The sequence below is a fragment of the Neodiprion fabricii genome, chromosome 7 (assembly GCF_021155785.1).
Source record: "Neodiprion fabricii isolate iyNeoFabr1 chromosome 7, iyNeoFabr1.1, whole genome shotgun sequence".
Classification (NCBI taxonomy): Eukaryota; Metazoa; Arthropoda; class Insecta; order Hymenoptera; family Diprionidae; genus Neodiprion; species Neodiprion fabricii.
In genome coordinates this window covers 8,931,300-8,950,038 of record NC_060245.1, presented here as the reverse complement: position 1 = coordinate 8,950,038, position 18,739 = coordinate 8,931,300, and the positions used below count along the sequence as shown (strand labels likewise).

Sequence of the window (18,739 nt, the reverse complement as noted above, 5' to 3'; positions counted from 1 at the left end):
GGATATGCTAAGGCTGATTAAGGAAGGGTTAAAGATAGGTTTAGAGGAGGTCGAAGGGCAGGGAAGGAGGATCAGGGAGGAAATGGAAAAGATTAAAGGGGAAATGACTAGAAGGGAAGAGCAGTGGGAAGTACAGAGGGGGGAGATAAAGGAAACGATAAGAGACCTAGGTAAAAGATTAGAGGAGGTAGAAGAGCGAAGAGGGGGGGAGATGGAAAGGATAAAGGAGAGGCTGGTAGAATTAGAAAAGAAGAGTGCAGAAGGCGGGGGGGGAGAGGCAGGGACAGGGGAATGCGGAAGTGGCGCAGGTAACAATAGATAGGTGAAAAGTGATGGAGTGGGCCATAGAGAGGAAAGAAAGGGAAAAAAGAAGGGGAAATATAGTATTGAGAGGTGCGAGAACAGAGAAGGGAAGGGAAAAGGAAGGGTTAAAAAAGATTATGCAGGTGATAGGGGTAGAGGTCGAGGTAAAGGATATGTGAGAGGTAGGCACGAAAAAGGGGAAAGAAAAGGGGATGTGGATAGTAAGGCTAGGGAATAGGGAGCAAAAGAGGCAGGTAATGGGAAGAAAAAGCCTCCTTAAAGGGAGGGAGAAGATAATAGAGGAGGATCTCACCTGGGCAGAGAGGAGAATGAAATGGAAGTTGAGGGAGATAGCAGCTATCCAGGAGAGAAGGGGAAACAGAGTAAAAATAGGGTATGCAAGGATCTGGATAGAAGGGAAAATGTGGAAGTGGGATGAGATAGGAGAGGTGCTTAGGGACGGTGCAGGGAGAGAGAGGGAAGAGGGGAAAAGGGAGGGGGGGTAGAAGTAGGGGAAAACGATAGGGAAAGGACAGCAAGCGAGGAAAGACAAGAAGGAAGTATAGAAGCACAGGGAAGGGTACGTAGGGAAAGGCAGTCGGGGGAATGGGCAGTGGGGGGTGGCAGAGGCAGGGGGGGCGGGAGAGGAAGAGGAGAGAGAGGGGAGTAGGCGAGACGGAAAGGGAGGGGTGGAAACTAGTTTTCTGGAATGTGGCGGGGCTCGCGAGAAAGGATGAAGATTTCTGGAGGTGGCTAAGGGAGTGGGAGGTAATATTTTCAATGGAGACATGGATAGAAAAAAAGGGGTGGGAAAGGAATAGGAATAAGTTGCCAGCAGGGTATAAATGGGAAGTGCAGTATGCGGTGCGAAAAAATAGGATGGGAAGAGCAATAGGCGGAATGCTGTCAGGGGTAAGAAAGGAGATAGTAAGTGGTGAGGGAGGGAGGTAAGAGGTAAAAGAGGGCATGATAATAAGGGAAATAAGTGTAGGGGGGGAAAAATGGATAGTAATAGGAATATACGTAAATGGGGATCTGAAAGAGAAGATAGGGGAATTGAAGGAGCGGGCAGAAGAGGTAGAGGGAGGAGCAAAAGTGCTAGTGGGGGCTGATTTTAATGCCAGGAAAGGGCAGGAGGGGGGGAGGATGTTAGGGGGAAGGAGAGGAGGAGAGTAGGAGTAGGAAATCAAAGGACAGGAAAATAAACTCGGAAGGTAAGCAGCTGGTGCAATTTTTGGGAGAGACAGGATGGGCAATAGTGAACGGGAACATAGAGGGTGATGAGGAGGGAGAATTTACGTATGTAGGAGGGGCAGGGGTGACGGTGATAGACTACGCTATAGGAGACAGCGAGGTAAGGGATAGGGTCGAAAGGATAGAGATTGGGGATCGGGTTGACTCGGATCATCACCCGGTAATAGTGTGGATGAGGGGAGCAGTGACTAGGACAAGGAAGGGAAAAAGAGTAGGGGGAACTAGTAGAGGAGACTGGACAGAGGAGGGTAGGATGAGGTTTAGAACAGAGGTCAAATGGGGGGGATAGGAGAAGCGGATGTAGGCAAAGAGATGGAGAAAAGAATAAGGGAGTTTAGACGAACCTTTGATGTAGGGGGGAGGGGGAGGGAAGCGAAAAAGGGATGGTAGGATGAGGAATGTAGGCGAAAAAAAGCGGAAGTTAGGCAGAGTTTAAGGAACTGGAGAAAGGGGGCGGGGGAAGGGGACGCGTATAGAAACGAAAGAAGGGAATATAATAGGCTGTGCGAGGAGAGGAAAAAGAAAGAAAATGCGGGTTTTATAAAAGAAGCAGCGGAAGCAAGGACAGAAAGCAAGGTATGGGAGATAGTTAACAGTGAAAGAAAGAAGTGGAGGAGAGTGAATGAAGAAATATGCGATCAGGAGTGGAGGGAGTATTTCATGGGATTATTAGGCGGAGTGGAAAGTAAGGTAACAGAAGGCGGGGGGACGGTAGATAGAAAGGGGGACGGGGAAGGGGAGTTGCAGAGGGAAGAGATTAAAAAGGTGATAGGAAAGCTGAGGGATGGAAAGGCACCAGGGGGGGATGGAATAGTTAGCGAGGTATGGAGGTATGGGGGGGGGAAGAAATGGAGCAGTGGATATGGAAAACCCGTAACAGAGTTTGGGTGGGGGAGGGCTGGCCAGAGGATTGGAGAGAGGGATTGATAGCGCCGATAGTAAAGAAGGGGAAGGGGAAAAGGGTAGAATAGTATAGGGGGGCGACGTTGATGCCAACTCTGTATAGGGTGTATGCGATGGCATTAGCGAATAGGTTAGAAAGAGAGGTAGGAGAGAAGAACTTGATACCGCAAAATCAAACGGGATTCAGAAAAGGCATGGGTACAATTGACAATGTATATGTACTTAATTATTTAATCAATAGACAGATGGGAAAGGATGAGGGAAAGATGGTGGCGTTCTTTGTGGACTTAAAAGCGGCGTTTGATTCAGTGAACAGGAAGGTGCTGTGGAAGACTATGGAAAGGAGAGGGGTGAGGGAAGGGCTAAGGGTAAGGATAGAGGAAATTTACAATGAAACAAAGAGTCGGGTGAGGAGCGGGGAAAAGGTAGGAGAGGCGTTCTGGACGGCGAGGGGGGTAAGGCAGGGATGTCCGCTCAGTCCGCATGTGTTTAACCTGCTGCTGGCGGATTTAGAAGAGGAAACGGGGAGAGGGAGAAGGGTTGGGGGGGGGGTGGAGTTGGTCGGCGGCAGGGTATGTACGTTAGCGTATGCGGATGACATAGTGCTACTAGCGGAAAGTGAAGAGGAAATGGAGGTAATGATTAGGAAGTTAGAAAGGTATATGGATAGGAAAAGGCTGACGGTAAATGTAGGGAAATCAAGGATTATGAGATTTATGAAAGGAGGCGGCAGAAGGAAAAACTTAGATTGAAGATAAAAAGGGAAAAAGATAGAGGGGGTTGAAGAGTTCAGCTATCTAGGGTATAGAGTAAAGTGCAATGGGGGACAGGAAGCACAGGTGAAAGAGAGAGTACGGAAGGCAGGGGTAGTAATGAGGCAGGTATGAGGAATAGGAAAAAGAAGGTTTGGGAGGGATTGGGAAAAAAGGATTTGGTTATTTGACAGGCTAGTATGGACGGTAATAGAGTATGCATCGGAGATATGGGGGTGGAGGGAGTGGAGGGTGGTTGAGGCGGTACAGAATAGATTATTGAGATGGACATTAGGAGTGGATGGGCGAACACCGGGATATAAGGCAGAAGCTGGGAGGCAGGGATCGAGATGGGAAAGTGAAAGGGAAAGTTTCTTTGCGGAAAGGGGAGCAGAGAGTAGAGAGGTAGTCGCGAGAAGGGAGAGGGGCGAGATGGAGTTTAGGGAAATAGAGAAGAGAGAGAGGGAAGAACAGAGAAAAGAGAGGTGGGAGAAAATAAGGGAATCGAGGTACAACAGATGGTACAGGCTAGTGAAAGGAGAAGGGATACCAGGGTATCCGGGAAAGGGATGGGGGGAAAGCAGGTGGACAAGGTTGGCAAGATTTAGATTAGGAAGCGAGATGAAGGAGGCAAGGTACTGAAAAGAAGAGGAAAAGAGAAGGTGTAGGGTGTTCAAGGGGGAGGAGGAAACATGGGAGCACGTATGGGAAAGGTGGGTGGGCCGGGATAGAAGGGGGGAAAGCTGGCAGGAGGTGGTGAGGGAGATGTTAGATGAGGAGGGGGTGGGAGAAGTCTGGATGAGAGAACTGGAATGGATCAGGGACGTACAAGAAAATGAAAGAGTGAGAGATGAATGGGAAATGGAAGTCGATTTAGGATAAGGACGAATAGGGAATAAAATAAGGTAAAATAGGATAAGGTTAAGTAAAGATAAGGATAAATAATAAGAAAAGGATAAGAGGGAAAGTAAGAGAATGGCAAGGCAACGGCACAGGGCACAGGCAATTAGAAATTGAGTAAGGATAAGGTAGGAAGTAAGAATAGGGTAAGAATAGTGTTAGAATTTATATCCAAATGAAACTACTGCCGCCACCTGTCGGGAGTTATGTATATTAGGTAAACGTCAAATGTAATGTCGATAACATGTAAACGTCAGATTTAATGTCATTATCATATTAGAAATACAGTTAAAAGTTGTTCACCAGCCATCACGTTATTTGCTTTAGGTTATGGGCCCAGACCATAACACGCGTTAAAATAAAGTTTTTGTTAGTATTTCGCATAGGTTTTGTGTCGTGTAAGAAAGACAATGAGTTCCAATTACCTCGCAAGCATTTCTAAGCTAAAAGGAAGAGAGAATTTCGACGATTGGGCGTTCGCTGTAGAAAACCTACTGGTTCTCGAAGGTGCTGACAAATACCTGAAAACAGAAGGTACCGAAGCTACAGAGGCAGCGACAGATGCAAAGGCACGAGCAAAATTGATTTTGACGATCGATTCATCGTTATTTGTGCACATAAAGGAAACAAAGACCACGAAAGAATTATGGGCAAAACTACGAGCTTTGTTCGACGATTCAGGATTTTCGAGGAAGATTACTTTGCTTCGTCATCTAATATCCATAAGATTAGATAATTGTGAGAATATGACGAATTATGTGACACAAATAGTGGAAACGTCTCAACGTTTAAGTGGCACAGGGTTTGCCATCAACGATGAATAAGTGGGTTCTTTATTACTCGCCGGATTACCAGAGCAATTTATGCCAATGATTATGGCTATAGAACACTCGGGAATTCCAATCACTGCCGATTCCATCAAGACGAAATTGATCGATATGGAATCAATCAACTCTAGTGAAACGGAACGTAATTCAGCATAAGTGGCTAGAAGTTGGCATAATAAAAAGAAAAACGGCAAAGTTGGCAGCAATGGTAGTACCAGTCAAAATGGCGGATATACATCGAACTCAAATGTCAAAAATACGGAAACTAACAAAATGATAACATGTTATCGTTGCAAGCAGATAGGCCATTATCGTAATCAGTGTCCACTTTCGAACGAGAAAACAGATAATAAGAAACAGAGTAACGCATTCAGCGTTGTTTTTCTTAGCGCAAAGTTCAGCAAAAGTGATTTCTACATAGATTCGGGGGCAAGCATGCACATGACGGCGAATGAAGATTGGTTGAAAAACTCTAATTATTCACAGAATTTACCTGAGATAATAGTTGCGAATGAGACAAAAATGCCTGTTTTATGCTCTGGAGACGTGGAAATAACAACAAGTCATAACTACAACATTACTGTCAAAAATATGTTGTGTGTACCTAGTCTCGCAACTAACCTATTATCAGTAAGTGAATTGATAAAGAATGGAAACAGTGTAGTTTTCGAGTCTAACAAGTGTTTGATTAGAAATCAATTAGGCGAATTAGTTGCTGAAGCTGATTTAATTGATGGTGTGTACAGAGTTAATTTACAAACACAGAACTGTTTTTTGACTTCAACTCAAGTCAGTGGGAAAACATGGCACAGACGACTTGGCCATATAAACAGTATGGATATGAACAAAATGAAGCGTTGTGGTTTAGTGGATGGACTGAATTATCCTGACTCTTTTACAACAGGCAAGTCAAGCTGTCAGACATGTTGTGAAGGAAAGCAGTCAAGATTGCCATTTGCGACAGGTTCACGTGCAACAGAAATACTTCAAATTGTACATTCAGACATCTGTGGTCCCATGGAGATCGAGTCAATTGGAGGTGCTAGATATTTTGTGCTATTTATAGACGACTATACTCGGATGACCTTCATTTACTTCCTGAAAGCTAAAAGTGAAGTGTTGAACTATTTTAAAGAATTCAAGTCTATGGCGGAGAATATTCACAATACAAAAATAAAACATTTAAGAACTGACAATGGATGCGAATATTGCAGCAATGAATTTGAAAATTACTTGAAGTCTGAGGGCATTATTCATCAAAAAACAAACCCATATACCCCGGAGCAGAATGGACTCAGTGAGCGATCAAACAGAACCATAGTGGAGAAAGCAAGATGCTTACTTTTCGAAGCTGATTTGGAAAAGAAATATTGGGCAGAAGCTGCAAATACAGCCGTCTATTTAAAAAACAGATCGGTAGCTTCAGGTATTGAAAAGACTCCGTTTGAATTATGGACTGGTAAAAAACCCAACTTGGAACATATACGTGTTTTTGGGAGTACTGTGATGGCACATATACCAAAAGAAAAAAGGACCAAGTGGGATAAGAAGTCTAAGAAATATATATTGGTTGGTTTTTGTGAAAATGTGAAGGGTTACAGAATTTATGATCCCGCCTCTAATATTGTTACAAACAGCAGAGATGTTGTAATCATGGAAATACCAAAGAAAGAAATCACTGTCTCAGTTCCCATGGAAAGCACAGATTCAGTGGGGGAATTAAGTGAAGAATCTGTGGGGAAACTTAAACCTATTTATCATTCAAGTTCAAGTGAATACCTAGATGGTGAATGTTCTGATGACAGGCAAAAGATGCAAGATGAAACAGAAGGCGAGAATTCTTCAGCAGGAGGGATATCTTCAGCAGGAGGGAGTGAGCAGCAGGCATCTGTTGATGATGATGAGGAAGGAAAGAACTCATCACCACAAGGGATACCATGTCAGCCACTGTCCTGTGAAGAAACATTGAAGAGACCTAGGAAGAAACCATCAAGATATGGTCATGCTAACGTGACATGTACTACTACCTCTACAGGTGAAGACAGCTTGACTTATGAGGAGGCTATCCATGGTCCAGAAAAACAGCAGTGGCTCCAGGCAATGGCAGAGGAGCTTCAGTCATTCGATGACAATCAGGTGTGGGAGATTGTCGATGCTCCAGATAATGCAAGTGTAGTGCAGTGTAAGTGGGTCTTACGTAAGAAATATGACTGTGATGGTAAAGTGAGATATCGAGCCAGATTAGTAACCAAAGGTTTTTCGCAAAAGGCTGGCATTGACTACCAAGAAACCTTTTCCCCAGTGATTAGACATTCAACCTTGCGGTTACTATTAGCATTGAGCGTGCAGTTAGACATGGACATAACTCACTTAGATGTGACAACAGCCTTTCTTAATGGACATTTAAAAGAAAGTATCTTTATGCAATTGCCTGAAGGATTCTCTAGTAAAAATTCAAACAAAGTATTGAAATTAAAAAAGGCTGTATATGGTTTAAAACAAAGTTCACTTGTTTGGTATCAAAAAGTAGAGGAAATATTATGCAGTTTAGGGTTCAGTAAATGTAAATTGGAACCTTGTGTATTTATAAAAAACCATAATAACAATAAGAAAACTATTGTTGGTGTATATGTAGATGATTTCCTAATTTTTTCAAATAACAAGACTGAAAGTGACTCTCTGATAAATGCATTAAATAAAAATTTCAAAATAAAGAATCTAGGCCAGGTCAAACAGTATCTAGGCATGCGAATTAATGTAAACAGAGATTCAAATGTAATTACAATTGATCAGGAGCATTATATTGAACAATTACTTCAAAAGTTTAATATATCTGAATGTAATACTGCCAATACACCTATTGAATGTAAATTAAACATTGAAAAGTCTGATGTTTGTGTAGATAAGTTACCTTATCAAAATTTAATAGGTAGCTTGATGTATTTAGCGGTCTTGACAAGACCAGATATCTCTTTCTCAGTCAGCTACCTAAGTCAATTTAACAATTGTTATTTATATATTCATTGGAATTATGCAAAGCGAATTTTAAAACATTTGTCAAAAACAAAGAATTATTGTTTGCGATATTCCAAAGAAAGGGCAGAACTAGAAGGCTTTGTAGATGCAGATTGGGCCAGTGATTCCTCAGACAGGAGGTCTTATACAGGTTTTTGTTTTATAAAATCTGGGTCTGCCATTTCTTGGGAAAGCAAGAAGCAAAGAACAGTAGCCTTAAGTAGCTGTGAAGCAGAATACATGGCTTTATCGGAAGCTTGTCGTAAAGCTATTTATTTACAGGACTTAGAATCTGAATTAAGAGGTCATTGTAATAAAATAGTTTTATATAACGACAGTCAGAGTGCATTAAAGATGGCAAATAATCATCAAACTCACAAGCGGTCTAAGCACATTGATGTGAGATACAATTTTATCAAAGATACTGTTAATAGTGGTCGAGTTCAAACAAATTATTTGCCAACTTCCAATATGCCAGCTGACTTATTAACTAAAGGATTATCAGGTGAAAAGCATTATAAATTTATAAAAAAACTTGGTATGGTTAAAAATTAAATTTATTGTTGTATCTGATTGTAATAGATTGTAAGTGATATTTAGTTTGTTTTTCATTTTGATATAGTGGGGGTGTTAGAATTTATATCCAAATGAAACTACTGCCGCCACCTGTCGGGAGTTATGTATATTAGGTAAACGTCAAATGTAATGTCGATAACATGTAAACGTCAGATTTAATATCATTATCATATTAGAAATACAGTTAAAAGTTGTTCGTCAGCCATCACGTTATTTGCTTTAAATAGGTTAGGAAAACATGTGAAAAATATTGTAAAGGAAGAGGAAAAGGGAAGTCCTTGTAACCCCAAGGGGCACAATAAATATTACATACATACATATTAGAGCCTACTTTTGCATGGGTAGACAACACGACGTTGACTGTTTCTACCTCTGTCAGACGTACGCGCGTGTTCCCAAAATTCTCGTGCGCGACAACGTTAACTTATTCGTGTTATTCAAACGAGACGATATGAACCTTAGACATGTATACAACGACCATGTACAGTGCTCCCCCCCCTAAGATTTCAGACTCGGGGCTCTGGTTCCAGGAAAAATATCTTAGAGAGGTATCCCCTCTACTCTTAAAAGGTGGGGCTGTTAAAAATAGAAGCATGCGCAGTGACACACGAAATACTTAAAAGAAGCGCGTAATATTTAAAATGAATTATTTATTTCTTTGACATCTGTTGACATAGCTATCGTTTATAATAATACATATTGCACTTATTTTACAGTACAAAAATATCAAATTTGAGTGTTATCTTCAAATAAGAAAATTAAAATAAACATAAAATTCACAACTTAAGTTATTTCAAGGATATTTTATAAATTATGGTATTGAATACCACGTAAAGTTAAACTTTCAAACATAAATTCGTACATTAGCAATATTTAAAATAATTATTAATCAAATTATCAACACACTATACATCACTTATCCATTAGGTATAGTAATATCACATATATGTATTAATAACTAATTAGGAGGAAAATTTTCAGAGTTCAAGTTTTCAACTTGAGATTTTAATAACTCTCTTAAATCAAACAACGTTGTATTTTGACTAGACAAATTGCAATCATCACAATATTTTGTCAAGGTTTCAACAGCCTGTATGACTTCTGTAGTTGAAACTTTTGGTGAATTAGAATTAATACTTTCATGAAGAATACCGCAGCTTTCTTGAGTTGTAATATTTTCAATATTTAGTGGATCAATATTTTCATTAATAATATCAATGATCTCTCCATCATTGAGAATATCAGTCGGATTAAGTGTGTTATCAGAGTGAAACCAGCTTCTTATATCAACTCCGTTTACATTCGATAAACCTCCATGATTTTTCATCACCTCACAAAATTCATCTAATATCTCAGTACCACCTGCAGTATCACTCGATTCATCAGATGATGGAGTTCCCTCAGATTGAGAAGTAGAATCTAACGGCCACAACTAAAAATGAAATAGAAATTGTAGTCAACAAGTATCAATTATATATATATATAAACATTTTTATCATTCAACATACCGTGCTCCATGATTTTTTGAGTGTATCTGGCAACACTTTATTCCATGAGTCAGCAATCCAAAAAATTACCTCCTTTATACTGACAGATTTCAAAGTGTTCAATAAAGAACTGCCTTTATTGACAGAATCAATGATGTGTGCCATTAAATTACTGCGATAAAACAATTTTAAATTCTGCAGACAACCTTGATCCATTGGTTGTAACAAAGAAGTTGTGTTTGGTGGGAAAAAACGAACTGATATGTCACCTTTTGGTAGACGGGGATGAGCAGCGCAGTTGTCAACGAACAAAACAGCTTTTTCAAGTCCTTTTTCGGCTAGGAATTTAGATACAGCCGGTACAAAGGCATCTTCAAACCACTCTTAGAATAGACCGGATGTCATCCACGCAGATTTTTGGCTTTTATAATAAACAGGCAACGTCTTTAAATTTTTAATTGCTCTAGGTCTGGCAGACTTACCAATCAACACAAGAGGTAATTTCAAAGTTCCTGATGCATTACTACAAGCCATGATTGTTACTCTTTCTTTCTTTCCTTTAATACCAAAAGCTCCAGCTTCACTTGCTGCTGTCAATGTTGATGATGGTAACATTTTATAATTTAATGGACTTTCGTCATAATTAAATACTTCATCTAAAGATAAGCCCTCTTCAATAACAAAATCTTTAAACTGAGATTTGTATTTATCAGCAGCAGCAGTATCAGCAGACAATTTTTCTCCGCAGATTTTTTTATTACGAATCTTGTGCCTCTGTTGCCATTTATAAAGCCAGCCGTTACTTGCTAAAAACTTATTTTTAGCACCCATTTTTTGATGGAAAATTTTGGCTTGAAGTTGGACATGAGTACCTTGGACTGGAACGCCAGCAGCTCGTTTTTCTTTGAACCAAAACCATGTAGCCATGTCAACATAATCATTATAAATTTTTCTCATTCTTTTAACTTCAGGCAATTCATCACCATATTCCTTCACTAAATTATCAAACTTTTTTTTATTTTTTTCCCACTATTTTACTGTTTGCTCAGTAACATTGAGGTTATGAGCAATAACATTTTTTGGGGTTCCATTACTCAATTTTTTCAAAGCATTTACTTTTACCGAAACGGGTACCGCTGTCGGTTGTTTACGCTTTACTGAGTTATTATTTTTATCGCTTGACATAAGATAGTTTTTTATTTACTATCGATCTAATTATTAATTATACTTAATACTACGAATATCACTTGACTACATATCTATAAGTATATCTATGTATATGTAGACAGCTGACTTATAGTAGCGGCTTAAGCGCATGCGCAAGTAAACAATACTGAGTATAGTGGGGAAGCCGAATTGCGGGGAAATGATAGTAAAATGAGGGGTAGTAATATCTTACAGAGGGATATCTTAGGGGGGGAGCACTGTAAACACTGATATGTCTTACACAGAGTTTAAAAGTGTGTGCTCCGTATGCTGGAACGGTAAGAAGTACGGGTTTCTGGTGATCGACAAAGACAGTGAGCTCAATGAAGGACGATACAGGAAGGGATGCGATTCTTTTATTAGCCTGAAAAAGATATGAAATCTAACGTTTTCGAGCGAGAAACGCAGTAGCGTTGCAAACTCAGTTGCGTCAACATGCAGCGCTCTGAAATTTCCAAGCAAAAAGATGTCCTACATCAGATCGCTCAAGCAAGTGCTGCGATCCGTCAAAAACACAGATTGCTCGAATCGGGCAAGGAATCTACGGCTCAGAAATTGAGTGACGTTTTTAAACCAGTAGTGACTCCATTGCAAGAACTGGTAAGTGTTACATAAGATACTAAACCTGTAAAACAAGAGGTGGAAGAAATTAAAGAAGAAATAAAGCAGATGAGAAACGAAACGAAAAATGAAACTGTCTCGGAAATGGACGATTCCTTTGCTTCGGTAGGAGATGAAACAATCGTAGAAAGACCGGTCGAGAGAATCGAGGATGAGTATTTTGCACTGATGAGAGATGCGAAGACAAAAGGTGAATTGGACAACGTGTACGGTGTACGCAACCTCTCAAACGGACTAATGATTGGTGATTCGTTGATATCTTTTGAGAGTGACTACATCCATATTGGCGATACGCTTTACCCGAAAACGGAGGGTTTGCTGGAACTTTTGTTCAAAAAGAAGCCTGACGGTTCTTCTGTGAGCGCCGGAGATCGGGAAAATTTTGAAAACATGATCCTCGCAACGAACGCGCATGAAAAGTATTACTCATCTGATGGGGCTGTTCGAAACGATAACAGTAACAAATTATGAAATGTCATTGCCGAATTGATGGATTATTTCCCATCACCTTGAAGAAAGGGTAAAGGTCTACTTTCGCAAGCTATGATCACTCGACAAGGTGTTTAAACGGAGTACGTCTTCTGGGATGATCCAAACGAGTTAGTGGAGCGTCTTCGTTTACTCCTGGCATCTCAGACAGCGGGAAATCCGAGTCACAATACTGAAATAATCTTCATTATCGAGGAACTACGCGAAGCAGGAATCATTTATTGAGCAGCTCCCATCGTTTTTGTATTCATTACCGAGACGAACGTCGACGTGTTTGTATGGCATCTGGATGAAAACACGGCTGCGAGCACTCACGGTCCTCCTGGTGTCGGATTTTAAATAACAGCGAACGGGCATTATGACATACAGAACAAGAGACTGTGCAGAATGTCGTAGATCCCGCAGAGCCGAACAATGCTGTAACTTTAAATATCTTGATACAAAAATTCAACGCGCTGCAAAAACAAATCGACAACCTCGATCAAATGATCAAAGCTTTGGAGCTCACCCCGGAGAAAGCCTTGGATACCTGTCACACAGACTTTAAAACAGGCAGAGACCTGTCAATTCGGAACGCTGATAACATTTCTCAATTGGACACCCGACTAGGAGCGTTGGAATATGAACGAGGAAAAGCAAGCACTGGTGACGGAACTGCATAAGCCTGCACGCCGGTATTACCCGCGTCGACGTGGAGACGTGTGCTGAATCGACGAGACCTGGCAGGCGGATCTTGTTGATATAACGTCATACGGTGAACAAAACAAAAGCTACAAGTACATGCTCACAGTCATTGATATCTTTTCAAAGAACGCGTGAGCTGTACCAATAAAGAGCAAGTCTGGAGATGATGTTACGAAAGCAATGGAGTCTGTGCTTGTCCAAGGACGGATACGGAAAAACTTAGACGTCGACAGAGGAACGGAATTTTACAACTCGAAATTTGAATCGCTTATCACAAGTTACGGAATCGAACTTTACTCCACGTACAGTGATTTGAAGGCTTCGACCTGTAAACGTTTCAATCGCACGCTGAAAGGTAAAATGTGGAAACGATTCAGCATGCAAGGAAGCTACAAGTGGCTCGATATCTTATCTGATTTGGTTTCGGCTTACAACAACGTCAAACACCGAACCATAAAAATGAAACCGTCGGATGTCACCGTTGCAAACGAGAGGCTGTTATTAGGTCAGGCGTAGGAGGGCTTCGAGCAAAACCTACCAAACTGGCAAAGTTCAAAATCGATGACAAAGTTCGAATCACCAAATTCGGAAATGTCTTTGAGAAAGGTGACACTCCCAATTGGACGACGGAGATATTCACAATAAGCCAAGTGGAAAATACTCATCCTGTGACGTACAAGCTCGAAGACTACCGAGATCAACCCATCGCTGGTGGCTTCTACGAACAAGAGCTCCTCAAGGTTAAACATCCGGATATCTATCTGGTGGAGAAGGTACTCAAGAAGCGTGGAAAGAAAATATATGTTGAATAGTCAGGTTTTGACAATACACACGACAGTTGGATAAACGAATCGGACATGTAACATTTGAATAAATGAATTTTCTGTAAACACGTATGTGCCTCTTCATTTTATACCCGACACATAACAAGTATGCATTTTTATTTTTTAGACAATTGACAGACATGTGCATCGTTGTACAATTCTTCATATTTTGGAGCGTTCTTATTCACTATCCTACATAATAATGTAACATACATCACGGTACAGTTATAAATTAAATCCTACATACATAACGATACGGTAATTACAAAGGTACGGTGCAGGCTTGTAGTCCCACGGAAGCGTATCGCTTGTGTTTTGAAATACGATGCGCTTGTAGTCATTCCAGCTCAGTACAACTTTTTACTGTTCTACAGTGTATAACTCGTGCTTTCGACTCAATATCGAATGCTGATTTCTAGACAAATTTTCAACTTTCATGACACATTCCAAATAATCGTTGAAAGTTGTTTTTCTCAATGATGATCCATTGACACCTTTGGCACGTTTATTGTCTTTGTTATCTCCCAAGACTCGGAATGCATACAATTTAGCTCATAATCCCACAAATTCCAACGTTATTTTCCCGTTATTCTCACCTTCCATTAAGACAAGAACTTTTTTGTTCGCTAGAGGCATTCCATAAGCGTTATTAAGCGGATAATCAGACGTCTCGAATTTATGCAAGTCCTCCCTTATATAATCGTAAATGTCGGGGACGGTGCAGTTGTTAATCAAACTATCGGTATCGGTATACATTAATTTTGCTCGGTTGCCAAATTTCCGTTTAATGTAATCATAATGAAAATCTTAGGTATATGTTTTCGACTGATTCAGGATGGAGAAACCTGCATATAATGGTTTATGCAATTTAACTTTCGTCTTACTCATTTCGACGATCATTGCATCTTTGTCGAAAACGGTGCAGCTACGAAAATTAGGTTTGGCTATAGTAGCTCTAGCACCATATCTTCCATCCCATTTCGTGATCAGCCTAACATCTCTATACTACCCAACATTTTCCATTGTTTTGCCAAAAACTGCGTTGTTCATCAGTTTGTAAAGGATTTTCTCGAATTCATTGTTCGATTTTTTGCGTAAATCGGTATTTAAATCCATGTATTTGTTGAACCGGGGGGTTTGTCTGAATATGAGAACTATGTGAATTTCAGCCAACTTCAGACCTACTTGTAAGCATTGTTTCAAAACGCGATAGTGAACGACGTAGTTTTTCTTGGAAAGTAGCGTGGGCGTCAATTTCGGCTGCTCACTATTCGAGATCGGAGTTATGTAGTGCTCCGGACACAGTGGTAAATCCTGATGAATTTCATGCAGTTTCTCAGGATATTCCAAATCCACCTGCAAAATGTAACCAAACTCCGCATCGTCCGAGATGACAAGAACGTCGCACTCTGTGAAACCTGACACCCATTTGAAGGAATTACACGGCAGAGCAAAGCTCATAGCTGCACCGTATAAATTATCAACGTTCAAGTACATGAGATAAGATTTTCCGACTTCTGGATCAAATTCCTCCCCCATATATCTATCGTCAGCCTTTACGTATCTGTTCCAGCACTGTGACACACCACCAGGAATACCTTTTTCGATAAACGTAACCATATCTATGTCGGTGAGAAGCTCGAGCTCGATGTCGGTACACTTTAACATCGCATCAAACGACAGACCGGGCGCGGTGTAATAATGTAACGGGTCCAGGTTGTACGTTGTCCAACAGCTCTGTCAAAAGTTTTGAAAAACGTCGGCTAGTAAAAACACGTCTGTCTGTAAATACAAGTCCGAATACTCTTCCAAAGTTTGAACGTTAAAAGTTTGCCAAACTTCACATGCATGTGCATAGTAGTCGTCTGATATATCCCGATCATTTAATTTTGAGTAAAATTGTTGTTTGGATGGTAGCTGTCTGTCCTCGAGCTTCTTCCAACTGTCTATGTATTCATACGGGAACACTCCTTTCCTGGTCAAGAACTGAAATTTATCTGAGGAACGATAAAATTTTCGTGTGATTGATTTATGATCATCACCGAGATCCGTTGCTAATTTCTCAAGACCACTGGGCATAAAACGGTACGAATCGAATCGTTACCCGACAGATTGTAGAATATCACTGGGATAGTGTGGGAATTTTGGTAATTTAGATTGCAACCTCGATGAGCAGCACCACGGTACTTTCCCGTCAGTTGACAGTTATCACGATGTTCCACGTCTGTGAGTATAAACGGTTTTTCACAAATGTTGTATGAAATTCGTTGATTTGATTGAAATTGAGCGGTTCCAGCGGTACAACAGTTTTGAAATAAGCATCTAACGAATGTGCCAATTTCTCTAACTCATTCACAAACCATTGAATGCAAGTATCTCATCGATTGATTTTGAATTTCAAAATTGAATCGTTGAACGCACAATGTAGATAGTAATCTATACTATACGGAAAATGCTTCTGATAAATTGTTCTATTTTCCCCAAAACTTCTAAGACAGGGCTGCAGTAAACATTCTAGATTTGCGTAAACGCAGAAAGGAACGGGTTCTTCATGTTTGAAATTTTTAAATTTGAGAATTTTGTCCTCCTCTGCTGGTAAGATGACTTTGGTTTTGTTCAAATTCATACAATCTACATTATGCTTGAACAAACACTTTTCAGATTGAAACTGTGATAGACACCTGTCGCACAACCACGTCTGATGTGAGCGTTCGGAAATTTGGGAACTTGTTGATCTCGAGAAATTTCGAATCCATGCAAAATGATGTGTTACATTTTTTCCAATATTTTCCATACCATCATCATCATTATCGTCATCGTCGTTTTCAGTCTCTATTACTAAAAGATGGATTACTGGTTTATCAGACTTGTTTCGGCTTAACTAAAAGCGTACGATTTCACTACGCTTTTGTTTTTTAATACAATCTATACCATTGCGGTAATTGAAAGACCGTTAAGTTTTTAAAATTTAGGAATTTGATCTAAGGATATTGGGAAATTCAAACCATTATACCGTAGCACTGAGCTGAAATGCGGGTACGAGCTGGTCGCGTTGGGATGTTTGTTGTCGGCTGCGAACAGAGCTGCGGTGACCGACCAAAGGAAGCAATATGAGTCGCTGTTGCGGATGTTGACGACAGCCTTTTTATCACTGATATGCTTAGGTAACGGGGTGTATGTGAACACACCGCCACGTAGTGGCACGTACTTTTTGATATTCACAGTCAAATTGATTATTTCAGTCAGCGACCAGTCTGAATTCTTTTCCTGGAAATCTTCTACCTTTTTCAACAAACGCTCTGTCGCGTTTTCGATGAACCATTCGTTAATATCCGCTGTCTGTAGGATGATTTCATTTCTCGTATCAAAAAATTTGATCTCTTCTACCGTGTGATCATCTTTTCTAACTTCAAATTTACAAGCCAGGATAACGTTGGCTTTCAAGCTCCTGTCTTTATTTCAAGCGTTTTTTAGTCTTGTCACAGCTACTACCTTTGCGTCGTTCAGAAATCTCTCCACATCTTTATGCTTCAAATTGACGATGGATCCAGTTTGAATTCTTCCCTCGAAAGCTGATTCCAAATCTTCCTAGTGAACTTGATCGTTTCTTCTTACTTTCCGCGTACCTCCACCGGTTTTCCGAAGACTTTCGAATTTTTCCGCGCGCGCTTTCAAGAGTCCGTTCGTTGTGATAATTTTTATCTTTTCTTCAATCTATGAAGCCTCTCGCAAAATTTTGTTAAGAAGCCGAATATTTTGATTTCCGAATTTTGTCCATTTTTGAATTTCTGCTGTTGCTGATGATTCGTCTAAGATTTTATACGCTGATTCCATGAAATCGATCAATCTCGAACACTTCGTGGATTCCATCTTTAGCTTTTTCCTCACGTGTACTTGACAAGTTGATACTGAATGATCGTTTGCAGTGATGAGCGTCCTTCTTATAGGGCAGCTGTACGTATGTTTATGTGTGCGCGCGTACTGTTTAGTATTCCTAGAGCGATAGTAACCCGACACCGCAGATACTTGGCTCTGAATGTTTACTACCGCAGCTATCGGTCGATCTTGCACTCCGGCCTTGACTGAACCCGATCAATATTCATCGTAGAGTTCACTTTACAATTACCAGCCAAAAAAAATGTCACGTGGTTGATATCAAACCGTCATCCGAGTAAGTCAAAAACAATTATTAGAACCATTAATTTTAGAATATTACGTCGTTGATAACGTGCGAAAGGAATGTGAGGTGGTTGATGTCACACATCAACAATCCTGTCGTGGGAAAAGAATGAGGGACGGTAATCGACATCCAGGTCAGGAAAAAAGTTCACGCCCTCCGCTGCGCCCCCTCCCGTTGGCAGGCGAGCACTGCATAGAGACTTTGACCTTCGGTCTGTAAGATTGTCGCTAAAACAGCACGACTTCGACCTTCGGCCGATAAGAATTGTCGGTGAAGCAGTGCGATTTTTGCCGTCAACCGATACAACTGTCGGTACGGTTGCACGTTCTTGATCTTGGGTCGGTACGGAAGACTGTGACGTCATTGCGGAAAAGGGTTTGAGTCTGGGGAGGACGTCGGTGAGTGTCGCTAACAGGAATCTGCGTGTAGAACTGGCCCAGCTATGCTACTGCAGACCCCCCATTCTGACTTCAGATTCAGATTCAGAAATAAAAAGTACGTAGAAAAACATGGTTTGCATGCTGAGTTCAGACACTTTCTTTTTTTTTTTACTGTGGGCCTGTATAATTCTTATTCAGACTTCATTTGACTTCGCAGCGTAACAAACAAATGTTAGTATCTATTTCGGGAGCGTCTCGGTATAGGGAAAGCTTTATTCTGACAAACCAGGTGAACCGTAATCAAGTCATACTAACGTGACTACACTTTCGGTGGGAGC

The 18,739-nt window shown here is 40.6% G+C and overlaps 2 protein-coding genes across 2 annotated transcripts in view; one reads left to right on the top strand and one right to left on the bottom strand.

Moving 5' to 3' along the window:
- LOC124185963 (dynein axonemal heavy chain 2) overlaps window positions 1–18,739 on the top strand; it is a 670,443-nt gene that overhangs the window by 32,339 nt on the left and 619,365 nt on the right. The window lies entirely within an intron of this gene.
- Window positions 8,098–10,944, bottom strand: LOC124186623 (tigger transposable element-derived protein 2-like). The gene is made up of 5 exons (XM_046578461.1): window positions 10,779–10,944; window positions 10,500–10,688; window positions 10,108–10,400; window positions 9,831–9,962; window positions 8,098–8,178 (listed from the first exon to the last, which is right to left on the bottom strand). The coding sequence occupies exons 1-5, from the start codon at window positions 10,942–10,944 to the stop codon at window positions 8,098–8,100; spliced, it is 861 nt and encodes a 286-aa protein (XP_046434417.1).

Bases quoted from the DNA above. Each gene is read 5' to 3' on its own strand.
- LOC124186623 (XM_046578461.1), bottom strand. From the start codon at position 10,944: ATGGCTACATGGTTTTGGTTCAAAGAAAAACGAGCTGCTGGCGTTCCA. The intron at 10,689-10,778 runs GTAATAAAAAAA...TTGTTATTGAAG, and splicing joins GCAACAGAGGCACAAGATTC to AGGGCTTATCTTTAGATGAA. The intron at 8,179-9,830 runs GTAAACGGAGTT...TCTGCTTCACAG, and splicing joins ATCATGGAGGTTTATCGAAT to CTACTTAAGGCTACTGTTCT.